The 17,739-nt window shown below is 48.0% G+C and overlaps 1 protein-coding gene across 2 annotated transcripts; it reads right to left on the bottom strand.

Moving 5' to 3' along the window:
• Positions 1-86: 86 nt before the first annotated feature.
• cep135 (centrosomal protein 135) lies at positions 87-12,861 on the bottom strand. Of its 2 annotated transcripts, none has more exons than XM_018733167.2 (26): positions 12,594-12,861; positions 11,934-12,058; positions 11,530-11,720; positions 11,093-11,260; positions 10,866-11,007; positions 10,673-10,757; positions 10,465-10,593; positions 9,913-10,119; positions 9,746-9,811; positions 9,498-9,648; positions 9,226-9,416; positions 8,997-9,152; positions 8,793-8,918; positions 8,642-8,707; positions 8,346-8,497; positions 8,144-8,259; positions 7,328-7,482; positions 7,194-7,249; positions 6,946-7,114; positions 6,735-6,845; positions 6,450-6,635; positions 2,324-2,533; positions 2,049-2,251; positions 1,859-1,963; positions 385-489; positions 87-259 (listed from the first exon to the last, which is right to left on the bottom strand). In XM_018733167.2, exons 2-26 carry the CDS (start codon positions 12,044-12,046, stop codon positions 250-252), a joined length of 3,369 nt encoding a protein of 1,122 aa, XP_018588683.1. In that variant the 5' UTR covers positions 12,047-12,058; positions 12,594-12,861; the 3' UTR covers positions 87-249. The 2 variants fall into 2 exon arrangements, with proteins under 2 accessions (XP_018588683.1, XP_018588684.1); XM_018733168.2 differs by having other exon boundaries at positions 8,997-9,149.
• Positions 12,862-17,739: the final 4,878 nt, after the last annotated feature.

Here is a 17,739-nt window from a genome sequence, read left to right as displayed (position 1 = left end):
CCGTGTTATTTCATGTTTGACCCAAGTCGTCAGCACATTGGCCCAGTACTGGGAATTGTTCATTTGTCCAGTACGTACACCACATGTGGCAACATCTTCCGAAGGGGGGACACTTTTCCCAGACCGTACCTCGAGTTTCGCTTCCTCTGCGTGTCCTTTGTTTCTCGGCTGGCGGTCGCCTTCGTCTACTCCTTAAAGCTCATGCTTCTACAAGGAGATGAACTGCTCTGACACGCACACGGTCCTCAGTCAGAGCTTGCTGGATACACAAATATACCAACACTGTTCATCCAGTGTGTGCATGTGTACACAGGCATGCAGGCAGTATTGAGTGATGTTCACACTGCTGAGTTCCTCTGCTGAGCAGATGAGTTCAGGACTCACTTGTCCAGGGAATGTTCGGGAGATGGGGGGCAGGGACTCGGGGAGGAGCTACGGATGGAGGAGAAGGACAGTCCCTGTCTGCGCATCTCCTGCAGCGCCCGTTCCCTGAGGGACACATGGAAAGGAAACACATTTGTAATTAAATCATTTAAAACAGTAAACCATCACCTTAGATCATGTTTATTTCACCTTATGATTCCCCTTCCATTATGACATGATGGTATTTTTCCTCAACCTGTACAAGTGACCACAGAGCCACGGGAAAAAGGACAGCCAATCAGCAATAAGCACAAGTGTTTTCAGTGAATAAGGAGCTGCCTAGGGGACCGGTGTATCTGGTGTCCTCGGTAGAACAGTCCCTTTGTTTAACTGACCATGGAGGAAGTGGTGGTGATTGCACTCTTTGTGAAATTAACTCACCTCACCATCAATATCAGCTAACAGCTCTTTCAGTTTCAGGAAAATATGCATTGTAACTTATTGCCGATTTTTACAAATATTACTATATAAAAATACACACCCATTGTCAGACTGCTTGTCCCAAGCAAGCTCACGGAAACACGGCCCAAGGCACCCCAAGAAGGACTCAAACCCACCAGAGAGCAGGATCCGGCCAAACCCACTGTACCAAAGCGCCCTCCAAGGACATTCACTCGGGCTGCCGTGGCTCCAAACACGTCTTTGGGAGGAACCCCATCCAAATACAGGGCAAATATGCAAACTCCACACAGGCTGCACGGGAATCAGACATTCTCCCATACTGTCTTGAGGAAGTGAGACAGCAGCCCAATTTGCTGTGACACCATCTTCACCTGTTTCTCCTCATGTTATGCATTTTGTCATTATGATAAGGTTGCAAAAACATGGTTTGGAATTTTCCCTCATATGAAAAATTTTTGGGTTTTGAATTGACTGACCGTAATGGTCTCACAATATCTACCACATGATGGTAGGTTTGGAACTAATTCCTATTGTAATGTGAGGGTTCACTATTTTTAACATTATTTAACAGTTCAACTTTCTACAGCATACACTAGTTACTTGGCTTTCCAGTTTCCTTTCAACTGCACTTACAGCTCTTGACTGGTAAGTGTTAATAAGACGAGGAACACTGCACATCTTCACGGGATCAGCTGGCCAATTGGCACTGAATAGGAGTTTGTGGAGATGAACAGTTTAGTATCCCTCTTTTGACTGACTTATTGTCATCTTTTAATTATTGTGATGGGTAAAAGTGACAAAATCTATGAAGCAACGTGTGACAAACCCAGCCGTGTTAGTAAATTGAGGCACCAACTTGAGCAATTACAGCTGAAAATAGAATCCTATGGACAGCAAAAGAGACAAGATGCTCGGCACGTTCAGTCAGTGAAACTATGCGAAAGGTGAATCTCAGAGCTACAGAAGTTGTACGGCTCTTCCGGCAGGGCACCAACGGGGTGTCTCTCCACGCGGCGACATCAGGGCCCATTACCGCTCAAAGCGTTCGCTGGTCAGCTGCCTCTTGAGCACATCCATCTCTGTCTGCAGCTGGGAAAGCTTCCCTCGCAGCTGAGACACCTCCCTGACGTGTCCCGCCCTGCAAACACAGTGGGAGCATGTGCGGCACCTTTGTGAGACCAGAGGACAGAAACGCGTTTGCAGCCCAGAGAAGGCAGCCTTACGTCATGGTGTCAGCCAGGGCCAGACGCTCCTTCAGGGCCTTAAGCTCGCCCTCCTTCTCGCTCACGCTCACGTGGCTCTGGAACTCCTTCTGCCGGACAGCGGAAAGCAGCGTCTCCAGGTTCTTCAGAGCCAGCCGCTCGCTGGACAACTGCTGCTTCAGCAGCTCTGCCTCCGAGCGCACATCCTCCAGCTCGGCCATCACCTGCGGCGGGCAGAGCATGTGAGTGGGAGGTGTAGGCAGAAGATGGCCCTCACCTACAGATGCTGCTCTCACCCTCTCCAGCTCCATGCTCTTGGAGGTGAGCTGGCGGCCCATCACCTCCTTGCTGGAATCCAGCTTGACGCAGAGCTCTCTAACAGCAGCCAGGTCAGTAAGGACATCGACCTTCTCTGCCTGTGCAGCCCGTAGCTCCGCCTCAAGGTGCGCCATGCTCTTTGTGAGCGACGAGGCCTGCTGCTCGTAGGCCTGTTGGGCATTCATGTGCTGCGGAGAGCAAATAGGGATGTCGGCACACAGCAGCTAAAAGACAGCAGAGTTGGGAATTTTCAAAAAACATTGTTCCAGTTTAACCCCATTTTACTTTCTAAAATTTATCTCCAGCAGAGCAAACATAACTTGTGTTCCCCTCTGAGCCAACAGGCAGTAGTAAAGAGCACCCAAACAGTGCCTTAATTCAACTCCCTTCTACAGTGTTTACAGCTCCTGTCTGGAGTTTCAGAGTGTCAGTGATCAGTACCAGGATGAGTAACATCGTTCATCTTTGCGGGATCAATCAGTCTACAGTAGGGGGTTACACAGACTAGTCGATTTGTCGACTTTACTGCTCTGCGATGACACTAAGCTTGACATCAAGTGGTTGCAGCTCACGTGATTGACACTAACAATAGAGACGCCTCCCAGAAGACAACAGGTGAGGAGCCTGGTGGGTCATTGCAGCAAACCAGCAGCAGTTCATCAAGTGTGTGGAAATACTTCACTATAGATGAAGGCTGTGCTACTGTCACTTGCAAAATTTGCAAGTCCGTCCTGAAGTACAACAAAAGTACAAGTGAAATGCACACATCTGAAAAGGGATCAGCTAACACTAGCAGAAGAACAATCCAAATCGGTCCATGCACGTTGCATTCATTCGTTTTTTTGATTTGAAATTGAAAAACAAAGTGCAAATTATGATGCCTTTGTTTTTTTTTTTAAAAAATGAAAAACAAATTATGAATTAACTAGCAGAAAAATGGCTATTTATTCTTTCTGAGCACACACACACAAAAAAGGACTTGTTTAATTGTATGATTAAACAAAAAAAAAGTATAGAGATCATCATATTTGGTATTGTGAGATTTTGAATGCCTAACCTAGAACGGGTGGCACAGCGAGTAACGCTACAGTCTCACAGCACCTGGGTGGTGCGAGAGGACGTGGGTTCAATCCCCACTCGGTTTGTGTGGATTTTGCATGTTCTTCCCGTGTCTGTGTGGGTTTCCTCTCACAGTCCAAAGACATACTTTTCAGGTTCACCCAGAGTGTGTGAGTGACAGAGTGTGTGTGTGTTCCACTGATGTCTGGATGAGTGACTATCGTAAGTAGTGTATCTAGCAGTGCAAGTCACCGCAGTGAACAAGGTGTGTGGGTTGATAACACTACATACATTTACATTTTTTCAGTTAACAGACGTTTTTCTCCAAAGCGACGTACATCTCAGGAGAAAATACAATGTGTTCATTAGGAGAAAGAGTTGCAGACATGCAATTCTTAGTTTTTTCTACTTTATGCACCAATGTTCATTGCAGGAGTAGGGCACAAAACTCAGGATAGACGAATCCTGAGGACCTTCCTACAATTTTTTTTTTAAAAAAAGGTACACAAACATCTACAACACAGGAAGAGCAGCTGTGTAACAGCTTATCTGGGGATGATCATAAAGTTACGGTGCATGAACATTTACACCTTACCTGAGCTTGAGAGATCCTGGGCAAAGTGAGTCTGAAAAAGGTGAGTTTTCAGACCCTTCTTGAATGTAGACAGAATTTCAGCAGTTCTGAATGAGAGGGGGAGGTCGTTCCACCACAAGGCAGGCAGAACCGAGAACAACCGTGCTTTACTTTTTGTGCGCGGGACCACCAAGCAAGCAGAAGTAGACAAGCGAAGTGCTCTGGTTGCGGTGTAGCGGTTGATAATATCTGTGAGCAGTTCTACTGATGTATTTGTAGACAATAACCAGGGTTTTGAATTTGATCCGGGCAGCTATAGGAAGCCAGTGCAGAGAAACGAGGAGATACATGGGAACGATTCAGCAAGTCAAACAACTCATGCAGCAGCAGTCTCCTATCAGCTGTAGAGGTTTGATGGCAGTAGCAGGAAGGCCACGCAGGAGAGAGTTGCAGTATCCAGATGGGATGTCACCATGGCCGGTACAAGTAGTTGGGTAGAGGCGGTTGTGAGGTAAGGACAGAGCCTGCGGATATTATGCAGGATGTATCTGCAAGACCGGGTTGTGGCTTCGATGTGCTGAGAGTTAGACTTGTCAATTATCACTCCCATTCGGAGGGCGGCTTGAATTTGGAGAGCATGACTTCACAAGGAGGTCCAACATGAACCAGGCAGGGTGATATAACAGAGTTCACTGGAAGTCGTTTTGGAGAAAAGCACCTGGTTTAAAAAAAAAAAAAAAAAAAAAAAAACAACCCCAACATCTAACAAGTAGCCTAAGCTGGACATAAAAGTGAGCTTCATTGGTGGTCTTTTCTTTGGAAAAAATGTCCACTCTGGAGCCGTTTGCGCAAATGATAAATATGATACAAACTAGAGCAACATATTCAGAGATCGCGGACAATCTAGTACAACATGGTGTTGCTCGGGGTTGTTCTACAATGAGTGTATGAAGATTTTGTGCGCGGCCCAACATTGTAAGAAGAGGACGCTCTCTTGCTGCTTTTGAAAAGCACCTAGTGATCTCTGTTAACTTATGATCAGTAACTCGGAGCAAAGCCAGCACGTTCGATGAAGCCACTGATGGATTATGCAGAGTTTCAATTAGTCTACATGTGGGTTCTTCAAGAATGCCACAGAACGAAATAACTCAAAGTCAAAAACAATAGTTTAAAACAGTTAATTCATAATTTGGTTTTTCCATTTTTAAAATAAAAAAACCATTTTTTGAACCCAGCTACAATGCCCCAACTTATCTGTTTTTTTATATAATTTTAGATTCATATATATGAGAGAGAGAGAGAGAGAGAGAGAGAGAGAGAGAGAGAGAGAGAGAGAGAGAGAGCCTATGTATGAGCTGTCTATTGTCAGCATATGCATTCAGTTTGAGAATACAGATTGTTGGTTCTTGTAAAGCATTCCCTTCTCCTGTGTTTTTATTCATGACGTCATCAGCGATTAGTCGATGTCGACTTGACTTTCATCACATAACGGTCGACTTTTAAAAAATAAAAAATAAAAAAAAAAAAAAAATCTGAAGTCACGCAACCCCTAGTCCACAGTGACACTGAAAGGAGACAAAATAAAAATCTTGTCGCCAGAATCATCTGTTTTAAAACTTAAAACTATTAAAACAAAGTATAGCTATGTCAGATTTCTACATAATTTAAACTGTGAATAAACTGACACGCTGCACTCTGTATTTCTTGAGCAACTACTGTCATTTGGCACGGTGAAGCCGAATGACAGTAGTTGCTCAAGAAATACAGAGTGCAGTGTGGAGCTCCCTAACTTAGACTATCTATGCTAGTTGACTGAGAAAGAAAGCTGGCAGTATCAGGGACACCACACAGCCTGGCCACGCCCCGTTTGAACCGCTGCCGTCCGGCAATCAGTTCAGGACCAGAAGATCCCACACCAAAAGACTGAGGAACAGCTTCTTTCCAAGAGCGATGACCTCCATCACTCCCCTCCATGCCCAACCAGAGAACTTTTTATTTCAGTAGGCTGACTCATTGTATGGATGTGCAATACATACAGTATTATATGTATGTATATTTAATCTAAGTCTTATTGCTTAAGTGTTCTCTCGGCTGCTGCTCTCTGAGGGTTGCCACATAAAATTTAATTGTACTGTATACAATGACAAAGTATCTTATTGAGTTATGAACAAAGAGTCACAGAGAGACTGATTCCCAGTAGTGTTGGTACGTTGAGCCAACATATTTATGAAGCTCTTTTCCATTCTAATGAGTTTGCTGGTTCTTGATCAAATCACCCTGTTGAGGACAGAAACCAGGAATAGAACCCAACCGAAACTCAAACATTGAGAAAGCGAAGAGAGTAGAAACCGGCCGCTCAAGAAAGGCACTCAGAAACAACACAGGAATTATGTACACGACCTATACCACAGTGCTGGAGCACCTGTACCTGACCTGTGAAACATCATGGCCAGCATGCACCACTCTCTCACCTCCTCGATCTCCCTCTCCAAGTGACTGACTCGCTCCCGCAGGTGGCGGCGCTCCGTGTCAGCAGTCAGCAGCTCCAGGCGGATCGACGAGTTTGTGCCCTCTACCTGCTGGAGTTTCAGCTCCCGATCCTCAGCCTGCAGGTGAGCCGAGCGGAATTGCTCCAAAAGGTCCCGGTTCTCCTGCTCCTGTGGACACGTGGCAAGAACAGCACTGACCACCACCATGACCAGAAGCACTGTGTACGCTGAACCACAGCTCTGAGCTATTCTCCTAGTCTCACTGACCTTCAGTGCCATCATGTTTTCCACTCTGGCCACCTCAGCAATGTAGGAGTGAACCCTCATCTTGAGATCATCTTGGTCACGCATGGCCTGTTCAAGCTCGACATGTACTGCCTGGAAAGCAAGGCACCAGGAAGATCAAGATCAGGTTGATGCAACTGTCCGTGTGTGTGTATGCATGCGTACGCGAGTAAGTGAGGGAGAAAGAGAGAACCTGGTTCTCACGGGTCATGGTGGCCAGGTCATCCTGCAGCCTGCGGTTTTCCCTCAACGTCAGCTCCCGCTCCTGGCCCATGGCTGCAAGCTCCTCCTGGGCTACATCCAGCTGCTGCCGCAAGCTGTTGATCTCCCGCTCGCGACCACTCAGCGCCCCCTGCAGCAGCCTGCAGGGAACACAAGTGATAAGTCCTGAAGTCGCAACAGCACATGGGTGTACCCCAGTGTGCAAGAAGTCATGCTTACTGCAGTGAATTCTCCATGTCAGCAATGGTGCTCCTGACATGCGCCAGGCTCTTCTCCTGTGAACAACACACACAAGCATGAGCTTTGTCGCGCCAAGGGTTGCCTCTAACAGAGCCACAAGCGCGAGACATCACCTTGCTGGAGAGTTCCTCCAGCAGCCCAGCAATCTTCTCAGTCTTCTGATCAACCTGCTCCTGCAAGGCATCCTTCTCGCGGTCCAGTGCAGACACAGTCTTCTGGAGCACAGCCATCTCATCACCATGCTCAAAGCTGTGGCGACTCAACTCCGCTGGGCACAGAGGCATTACTGTGAGGGTGGTGCGACCAGCACCCGGCAGTTCACTCCACCAGCACATCTGAACTCTGCTCTAAGCGGAGCTCTGGTGAGACCACAGTGATGCATTTCGCAGAGGACAAATTCCCTACTGTACCTCCGCATGTGATCCAAACCGCTGCGCCACAACACTCACCACAGACATGACCTTTGTCATGTTGGCATCCTAGTACCTGCTGGATCTTGGTGTGACCCACGTGTGTCTGACAGGTTATGCTCAACGGTTACTCTACTGTTATCCAGGGTACCAGAGGAGCTTTGCTTCCTAGCTTGCATTTATTCATTTAGCAGGAGCTTCCCCCATATTTCTCCCATATCCCCCTGTGTGCGCATGTGTCCCCCCCAAAGCCCTGCATCAGTGCCGCAATGTGTGCAGAGACAGCATTCATCTCCAGCCCTTTCTGCTCCATTAATCATAGCACAGGTATGATTCGCCGCAAGTTCCTGGGAAGGTCTTCAACACCCTCCTACTGTGTGGTACTAGAATAATCTAGGGCTCAATGCAGACGAGCAGAGCCAGTGTGTATCTCCAGAGTGAGCTGGAAACACTGCTGACAGGGGGGCTGCTGTAGATGCCAAACTGTACACAGATCACTGCATCTCTGCTCTTCCTCACCAATCTTCTTTTCCTGCTTCTCGATCTGCTGCTGAGCGGCAAGCAGCTCGTTCTTCTTTACAGACACTTGGTGCTGGCAGTCTGAGAGGGACTGTTCCATCTGCTCCTGTAGCAACCTGCAGGACACAGGCTGGGATCAAACCCCACCCAAGGCAAACAGAGATGGGAGATAGTTCACCTCAGAGGAGGCGGGCACACCGACCGGAGTGCACTGGTCTCGGCCCGCTGCTGCGCTGCCTCCTCAGCCGCACGTTCTGACGCAGAGGCCCGTGCCCTGAGCTCCTCCTCCAGGGCCAGACTGCTCTTGGTGAGCAGAGACACCTGGGCACGCAGCTCTGTGCGCTCCGCCTCCAGCTGGAGAACATGACAGCAGGACATATTATGTTCTCATCTCAGTGATGCTCAGTGAGACCCTGACAGGCCCAAAGAGCCCTATGAGTGGACAGCGTTCATATGTTCACACGCCATGGTGCCCATCAGCATTCTGTGGAGTCTTACAGTTTGAAGGGTTTCCTCCAGGGTGTGGATCCTCCTCTCGTCCTCCTCTCTAGCAGACAGAGCAGCCTGCAGGACAGCCAGAGCAATACACTAAGGGACAGAGCTGGGAATCAGGGAGGCACGCAGGGAGACATGGAGGGGGCTCTAGTACCTTGAGCCGTTCCCTCAGTGCATCTCTCTCCATGGCTGCCTTCTGCAGGTCCTCAACACCTCGATCCTTCTCGGCCACCTGGGAACTCGGCATGTCACGCTGCAGTTGCAAGAGCTCCTCTTGGGCCTGGTCATCCAAGAGACAAGAGTCAAATCACAGCATCAAGAACCAACACACATGTAGCCCTCAACCACCCAAGCAGACCTGCTGCTGCTGCATCCTTAGCATGTCCCTCTCAGCTGTCAGAGCTCTCACTTTCGCCTGGATCTCCTGCATTTGTTTCTCCACATCCAGGAGCACATTCTGCAGCTCCTTTTTCTCCTGCACGGCTTGTTCCAACTCTGCTGAGCCACCATCCTGCTGGAGCAGGATATGAGTTCGCATACCTGTGCCATGACAGCAAGCGTGCCACACACTTGAGGAGGTTGCCTACCTTGCCCCTCCGGGGGCTCCTAGCCCAGGTACCATGGCCAGCCCTGCAAAGGCGCTCTGCCTCCAGCTTGTAGAAATCCCTATCGTCCTCGAGACTGCGGACGAAGGCGTCCAGGCGGGATGGAGAGCGGTCCTTCCCACACACGCCGAAATGGGCCCGCATGCGCTCTAGTTCTAGGACGAGCTCCTTCTCTGCACCACAGAAGAGCAGATTTGTCACAGCTCTCCGCAGTCACAATTTGGGGGACATCAACATGTCAGAACATCTCTTACCAGAATCCATCATCTTCTCCACTTTGCCTTGCAGCCTCCTCTTCTCTTCTTCCAGGAAGTTCAGCAGCCCTTCCATGTCCTCCTTCTGCTCACTCACATCTGCCAGCTGGCTCCGCAGTTCTTGTGTCTTGTGCTCATTCTCTACACGGCTCTGCATTGGAGACAGCAACACGGTGGTCCTTGTCACTCGCACTGGCTCAGCAGAGGCAGCAGTCGGAGCACAGAGAACACAGCAAGTGGACTCTCACCGTGCGCAACTGCCCAACAACCTTTTCCAAATGCTCTATCTGTCTGTGCTGCCGCTCTATCTCTTGCTGTGAACAAACATAACCAGAGATCAGCGTGTCTCTCACACACACACACACACACACACACACACACACACACCACAGTCCTTCCTAAGCCCTCCGCCCACCTTGGCCTCCTGTAGCTCCTGGTCGGCGGTCACCAGGACCAGGTCTTTGTCCTTCTGCAGCTGCTCAGCCAGCTGGTCAATGTGGGACAGTTCCTGGCAGAGCTCCTGGTTCCTGGCACTCAGGTGGGCCACCTGGCTGGACGCACTCTGCTGGCGCTCCTGCAGCTGCTGTTTCAGTACCCCGTTGGCCTCCTGGAGGTACTCCATCTGTTCAAAGTGTCAAGACCACAGAGCAGTGAAGGACCGCACTGTGAACACAGAGCTGCACAGTCGCCTCTGTTTGCAGGGCACTGTAGACTGGCTGTGAAGAGCAGCTCAACACCTTTCTGAAGCTCCTGAGTGTCAATGATCAGTACCAAGACAAGAAACGTTCAGGGATCAGTCAGTCAACAGTGAGCACTGAACAGGAATTTGTGGACATGGCTCATTTGTACTTTCAGCCATTAATTTTCCTGTAGCTCAAAGTTAATAAAAGCATTCAAATAATTTAAAAAAAAAAAGTTTTACAATTTTTTTCTTATTTATCCCATAGGGTTAATGTGTGGTCAGTACCTGCAGGTTCAGGTGGGCGATCAGCTTCTCGTTACTGATGTTCTGTGCTTCAAGTGAGATGACGTCATGAGGACGGCCTCCATGTAGGACTCGACCTAACCGTTCAATCTCCCGATCCCGCTCTGCCACCTACAGACATGTGGCCTAATTAAACCATGAGGCCACTGTCTCAGCTGGGGAGAGACGTGTACAGGTGCGTGTCTCTCACCTGTGTGTTTAGGTGCTTGATTCCCTCTTGGGCTCTGTCAAGCTCCAGCTTCAGTCTAGTCAAATCCTGCTGCAACTCATGGATTCTGTAGAGAGTGACCGCACTGTGACCACATGCTTGAACACAGAACTTCAGACCCCTCCTACACTTCCACGTAGTGAGTGCGAATAAACAGGTACACTCGACTGACTACCTGTCGTCAGCCACCTGCAGAAGGTCTGCAATATACGGGTCGTCTGGCTGCGACACAACCGCTGAGGGTCCGGAGGATGGAGGTAGGAGCTCGTCAATCTGCATGCGCTGACGCCGGAATGGAATGGTCCGCTTCTTCCCTCCTGTTCAGACAAAAGGTACGGTCCTCTCAAACTCCTACACAAACAGGAAGGAGCGACATGAGCAGTGCTCAGCACTGGCTCTCACCAGGCGTCTGAACCACAGCCTGCATGTTCCTCTCCTGCAGCTGCTGGATGCGCTCCGACTTGACCGCGTTCTCCCTCTCCAGAGCACGCACCTTCTGTACATACTGGTTATTGAGGAACTTGAGGTCCGTCGTCTCATGCTCTAGCTTGCGCGTGCAGCCTTTCAGCTCTGAGGGTAAGAGGAGCCACAAATAATCAGACCAGTAAGACACAGCAGCGCTACAAACAGGTAGCACTGCCTCATAGTGCATAACAGAGGGCATAGACTTTGAACCCTTGGTCAAGGTGCTCAAACACTACAGTAAAACATTGACCTGCACTGTGAAATACAACTTTATGCTGCTCTGAACTTTTCTTTTTTTTTAAAAACTAAAAAGCAGCAAACCGTGCCACAAAATAAAGCAACAATGTCAAGGATGCGGTCGAGCTCATGGTCACCTCTGGCCAGACGGTCCTTCTCCTCGCGGAGCTTAAGCAGGTCGAGGTGCAGCTCATTGTTCTCCCTCACCAGCCGGGCATTGTCCGTCCTGTACGGCCCTAGCACAGCGTCCACGTTCCTGCTCTCCTTCTCAGTTTTGGCCAGCGACAGCTTGGCATTGCGAAGGCTCTCCGTGGTGTGGACCAGGTCACTGCAGCGGAACATGCCAACAACTGTCACACACAGCGTCCACTTGGGAGGTACCGCAGATCTGCGGTTCCACCACCAGCTTTCCAAAGCTCTCTACAGGCCGAGCTGGGCCGAGCGCAGGAGAACAGACGGACGCTGGCTGCAGCCCAGCTGGCACAGCACCAGTTCGGCTACCGCTTCCGTACGAGCATCAGCCTCAGTATTATCTGTTCACCTGAAGAGCCTGTCGACGAGCGCCAGTGACTCCGTACCCAGCGACTCCCTGTAGCCCAACTGGTCAAGCCTCTTCCTCAGTGCGAGGAAACGCCGCTCGGCACTGCAGCTCATCTTCACAAGCAGCTGGTTTGGAAGCACAACGGACAGGGTATTATAATAATAGCGTCTGAGTCGCTGCAGGGACATCCACACACAGCAGCTCCGCACGACACCTAACAAGAGCACTTACGATGACGACAAAAATAAGAAAAAAGTGAACACGTCCTAGTTGCACTTATACTAGAAGTGAAGCAAAAGACTGAAACAGTGTGACAGCTAGTAGGTCTCAACGCAGCTGCTGCATCATCACCACTGGCGGCAGTGAGGAGACGAGACCCAAGGCAAGTGGCACTGAGATCCAGGGCTGGTGGTAAGAAAGAGCAAACTGCCTCTCGGTGACAACAAGACACGCGTGCAGTAATACAGGAGACTGTTCAGATCATTGACTGGGAGAGTAACAACCCCCCCCCACCCCAACATGAAGTTAGGCCAACGTCCAGTCCAGGCATGCGCGGAAACACTGCCACTCTGCACTGGTCCTCCCGCATCCACGCGCCCAAACACTACTAGTTAGCTCAGTGTCCACGCACTAAAAGTGTATTGAAGTAGTTAAGCTTACCTGACGAATCAATCAGCTCGCTTGTCGTAAACAGATCAGATCAGATCTTAGTGAACGAGTCGCCGGAACACAACAGATCATGAAGGACCCAGAGTGAGTCGAGCAGAATCAGCGAAAGTATCTTTGCACCGCGAGTACCTAGTAGGAAACTAACCCGCCCGGTTCTGAAAGGCGCTCAGAGAAGATGACAGAGATTACATTTAAAGGGACTCGCTGTGCTGTACTATCACGCGCCGGAGGCGGCAGAGCCGTTTGAAAATGGCGCCGGAGGAAGTGTCTCTCACTTCCGCCTAGCCCTACCGTAGAAACTGAAAGCTCGACCCGGGACACTAACTTCCGGCCTGCAACCGGAAGTCGTAAATGGTCGATTTTAGTTTTTTATTTTATTTTATTTATTTATTTTATTTTATTTTTTTAATTGAACGATTCAAAACACTTACAAGAAATATCAAACCTAGGGGAAGTAAGAGAAATAAATAACCAAACAAAAAGAAATACACACAAAAATAAGAAAACACGCCAAGGTAGAGTTTCGTAAAGAAACGGTATGGACTGCGGCGCGCGCCGACGTTCCCGTCCGCCATGTTTGATGATATATTTTTTTTCGTGTTATTATTTAAATAACGGGACGGGTTTTTTTATTGAACAATTCAGGAACTCACAAGAACATTAATACAGAGCAATCAGACCTAGCTGGGAGGAGCATAAATAAATATATAAAAATACACAAAATAAATTACAAAACACTCCATTTACATTTATTTATTTAGCAGACCCTTTTCTCCAAAGTGACTTACAATGATTGTGTTATCAGCCCACACACCTTATTCATCAGGGTAACTTACCCTGCTAGATACAGTACTTACACAGGGTCATTCATCCATACATTAGTGGAACACACATATACACACTCTCTGTCACTCACAGACTATGGGGAACCTGAACAGCATGTCTTTGGAGTGTGGGAGGAAACCAGAGCACCCAGAGGAAACCCATGCAGACACAGGAAGAACATGCAAACTCCACACACACAGAGTGGGGATCAAACCCATGTTCTCTTGCACCACTCAGACACTGTGAGACAGCAGCACTACTCGCTGTGCCACCATGCTACCCACCTTACACTTACATTTACATTTGTTCATTTAGCAGACACTTTTGTCCAAAGCAACATATATCTCAGCAAAAGTACAGTTTATGCATTACACTGACAGAAGGAGACATAGCTGCATACATGAAAGTCTCAAGCAAACCTAGTTCGTACCTACCACTTGCTGCACCGAGGTTCATCGTTCGAGTAGGTGCGTGAGACAGACAAATCCCGATACCCACACCAATTTTATTTTTATTTTTTTATTAAATATTATAAGATACACAAATGAGCAGTACAATACCAGAGTAATGGCTGAATAAAGGTTGTATCTGGGGATGCTTCTAGAGTTACGATGCGTGAACAGTTACACCGTAAATGAGCTATAGAGATCTTAGGCGAAGTGGATCTGGAAAAGGTGGGTTTTCAGACCCTTCTTGAAAACAGACAAGAGTTTCCGCAGTTCTGAGTGAGAGGGGGAGGTCGTTCCACCAGAATGGACCCAGAACCGAGAACCTCCGAGCTTTGTCTTTCATGCGAGAGACCACCAAGCGAGCAGAAGTAGATGAGCAAAGGGGCCTGACTGTGGTGTAGCGGTTGATAAAGTCTTGTAAATAGCCGGGAGCAGTTCTATTGATGCATTTGTACACAGTAACCAGGGTTTTGAATTTGATTCGGGCAGCTATAGGAAGCCAGTGCAAAGAGATGAGTAGAGGAGATGCATGGGAGCGCTTTGGCAAATCAAGCACGACTCGTGCAGCAGCATTCCGTAGAAGCTGCAGAGGTTTGATGGCATTAGCCGGAAGGCCACGCAGGAGAGAGTTGCAGTAGTCCAGACGGGAAGTCACCATGGCCTGGACAAGTAGTTGGGCGGAGTCAGTAGTGAGGTAGGGATGGATCCTACGAATATTATGCAGGATGTGTCTGCAGGACAGAGTTGTGGCTTTGATATGTTGAGAGAATGACAGACTTGCATCAATCGTTACTCCCAGACTCTTAGCAAAGCAGCTAGGAGAAATTAGTGTGTCGTCCAGTTTAATCGAGAGGTCGTGACAGGAGGACAGGCCAGCGGAGAGGTAAAGAATCTCTGTTTTAGAGAGGTTGAGTTGGAGGTGGTGATCATGCATCCGTGAAGAGATGTCCGACAGGCAGGCAGCAATGCGTGCGGAGATGTCTGACGCACCAGGTGGAAAGGAGAGGAAGAGCTGGGTATCATCAGTGTAGGAGTGGTATTTGAATCCAGGCTATGACCGGACCGAGGGAGGAGGTGCAGATGGAGAAAAGAAGAGGACCCAATACCGAGCCCTGCGGAACACCGGTTGAGAGAGGCAGAGGAGAAGAACGAGAGCTCCACCAGACCACTTGATAGGATCTGTCAGATAGGTAGGACTCAAACCATATTAGCGCCACACCTTTGATCCCAAGCCAGTTAAGAGTGGAGAGTAGAATCCGGTGATTGACAGTGTCGAATGCTGCAGACAGATCGAGGAGGATGAGGACCGAGGAGAGGGAGGCAGCTCTAGCGGCTTGGAGAGCGTCAGATACCTCCAGAAGGGCCGTCTCAGTGGAGTGACCAACTTTGAAACCAGACTGATGACTATCGAGGAGATGGTTCCAGGTGAGGAAATCAGACAGTCGATCACCGGCCTCCTGCTCTAGGGTTTTAGACGGGAAGGAGAGGAGGGAGATCGGTCTGTAATTTTTCAACCACATTGGGGTCCAGGGAGGGTTTTTTTAACAGAGGTGAAATTAGAGCGGTTTTGAAGGCAGCTGAGAAACAGCCAGAGGAGAGTGAGGAGTTGATGATAGAAGAGATGAAGGAGGACAGTTGCGGTGAAATGTTCTGAAGGAGTGATGATGGGATCGGATCGAGCGAGCAGGTGGTGGCTCCGCGCAATATCAGGAGGTCAGAGACTTCCGATTCGGAGAGCGGCTTGAAGTTGGAGAGGATAGCTTTGCGGGGAGGTCCAGCGTGAACCGAGCAGGTTGATGGTGAGAATTTATCAGCGATCGCTTCGACTTTGTCTCTGAAAAAGTCTTCAGCAGTGAGAGAAGAGGGAGGAGGAGGTGGCGGGGGACACAGAAAGGATGAGAAGGTGGCAAAGAGACTGTGTGGTTTTTTTGGATGCAGACTGTATTTTGTTGCGAAAGAAGGAGGTTTTAGCTGAAGAGACGGCAGACTGAAAAGCAGCTAAGAGTGACTGGTAGGCATCGAGGTCCGATGGAGTTTTGGATTTACGCCATCTTCGCTCTGCAGCCCGCAGTTTGCTCCTGTTATCACCTAACGTATCAGTATAAGATATATCTGTTAAAAAAAGGCTACCTTTGTGGTGTGTTTATTCTTTAATTTTGTTTTAGTTTAGTGTAGCTTGCTTTTTATTATGCGTGTGTGTGTGTGTGTTTACCAACCATTATTCTTGATTGTTTTGTGTTATTTGGTTTAATTCTATTTATTTATCTAACCCTAACTCCTCAGCACACAAATATAAATGGGGTCTGTTTGTAACTCATGTTCTCTATAAATGGCTGTTTATATTTATCAAAAATGTTGCAATAGGGCAGTTGTACTGTTAAAGAAAAATACCAAGTGGAAATGGTAGGTAAGGTGTACAGCGATACCCTGGGTACAGGCCCTCTTGAGCCCTGGAGTTTCCGGACAAGCTTTCCTTTTTAATGTTGTACTATTTAAGCGTTTGGGTGTGCTTTTTTATGGCGTAAGTATCCATCCATCATGTAGCATTATTTTGGCTGGTTTTATTAAACAGATTTTACTGTACACATTTCAGAGCATCGTGACAGGTTTAACAAATTTAGTTACTTGTACCTGTCGCGTCGGACAGTTTGCGTCACCAGACACTTTCCTGGTAGTCCATTCTGATCTGTTTAATAGAGAAAACGTAGAGGGGTCTGCGAGGCACCATAAGGTGGTGACCACCTGTTCGTGACTCTGAGACTGGCTTGAGGTACAGATCCACGTGGGAAGGGGGTTCCTCGGACAGATGGGAGGCTTTGCTTCTGTACTCGTTGCTACCTCCTGCTGTGTGCAGATGTTCCAGTGAACGTTCGCCACTGGAGCCCAAACCTGCGCTCGTTACAATACTTTTTAAAAAAACAAAAAGGAACCAGGGCAATACAAATACAGATTTACAGATATTGTAAGTTTTATTTGCGTTTCTTTTTAGTGGAGTCCAGGACCATAGTGATGTTCAGTACTGTTCATTTCTACACAATTTACATTTCTGCAATTTGATTAACAAAATTAGAGTGCTGCAAGGACAACAAACTTTTTAGTCAGAAATCAAACAGCACATTTTCCCACAATAGTGACAATGGTTTGTGATGAATAGTGTCAGGCTACCCCTCGGTAGTAGGGCCTGCACTTGATGTATGGATGAGTGACCCAGTGCAAGTAGTGTATCTAGCAGTTTAAGTCACCGCGGTAAATAAGGTGTGTGGGCTGATAGTAACACTACATAGAGTTCGTTGGAAGTTGCTTTGGAGAAAAGCATCTGCTAAATAAATAAATGTAAATGATGAATATTGACACTGACCAAGTGTTGCATATTTTGCCAAAGTGTTACAGTACATGAGCACTACCATAGTGAGTGCAGAACAGTTTGACTGCCCTTCACAGAGTAGTTTGTCTCAGTCTCTTTTTTTGAATTTCTGAATATAGTGACAAGCATCGTTTCTCCAGCACACAGGCCCATTTCTGATATGGGAATTCCAGTGAGATGACATAGGGAACAGAAGTTTGGTTCAAATAAGCCCCGAATGGCTTTCTTGTTTTTCTTTTTTTTTTTTTTGAAGTGAGAAAGGCAAGTCCTGCCACTTAATGACTCTTTCGTATTGAGTGAGGGCAATTCAGTATGTTGGATGGTATCCATCATTTTGCAGCTAAGCTTTTGCGGTTTACATTAATATCCTCCAGTTGAATTCATGTTCCTGCTACATCAGTTGTAGAACCTTGATATACAGAGTCCAGGCACAGATCAGATCAATAACTGTGTTTAGCACCATTAAAGTATAAATAAATGCAATATCAATCCAGCTGTG

Source organism: Scleropages formosus, chromosome 9, assembly GCF_900964775.1.
Source record: "Scleropages formosus chromosome 9, fSclFor1.1, whole genome shotgun sequence".
NCBI classification, from domain to species: Eukaryota; Metazoa; Chordata; class Actinopteri; order Osteoglossiformes; family Osteoglossidae; genus Scleropages; species Scleropages formosus.
This window is presented reverse-complemented; position numbering and strand designations above follow the sequence as displayed.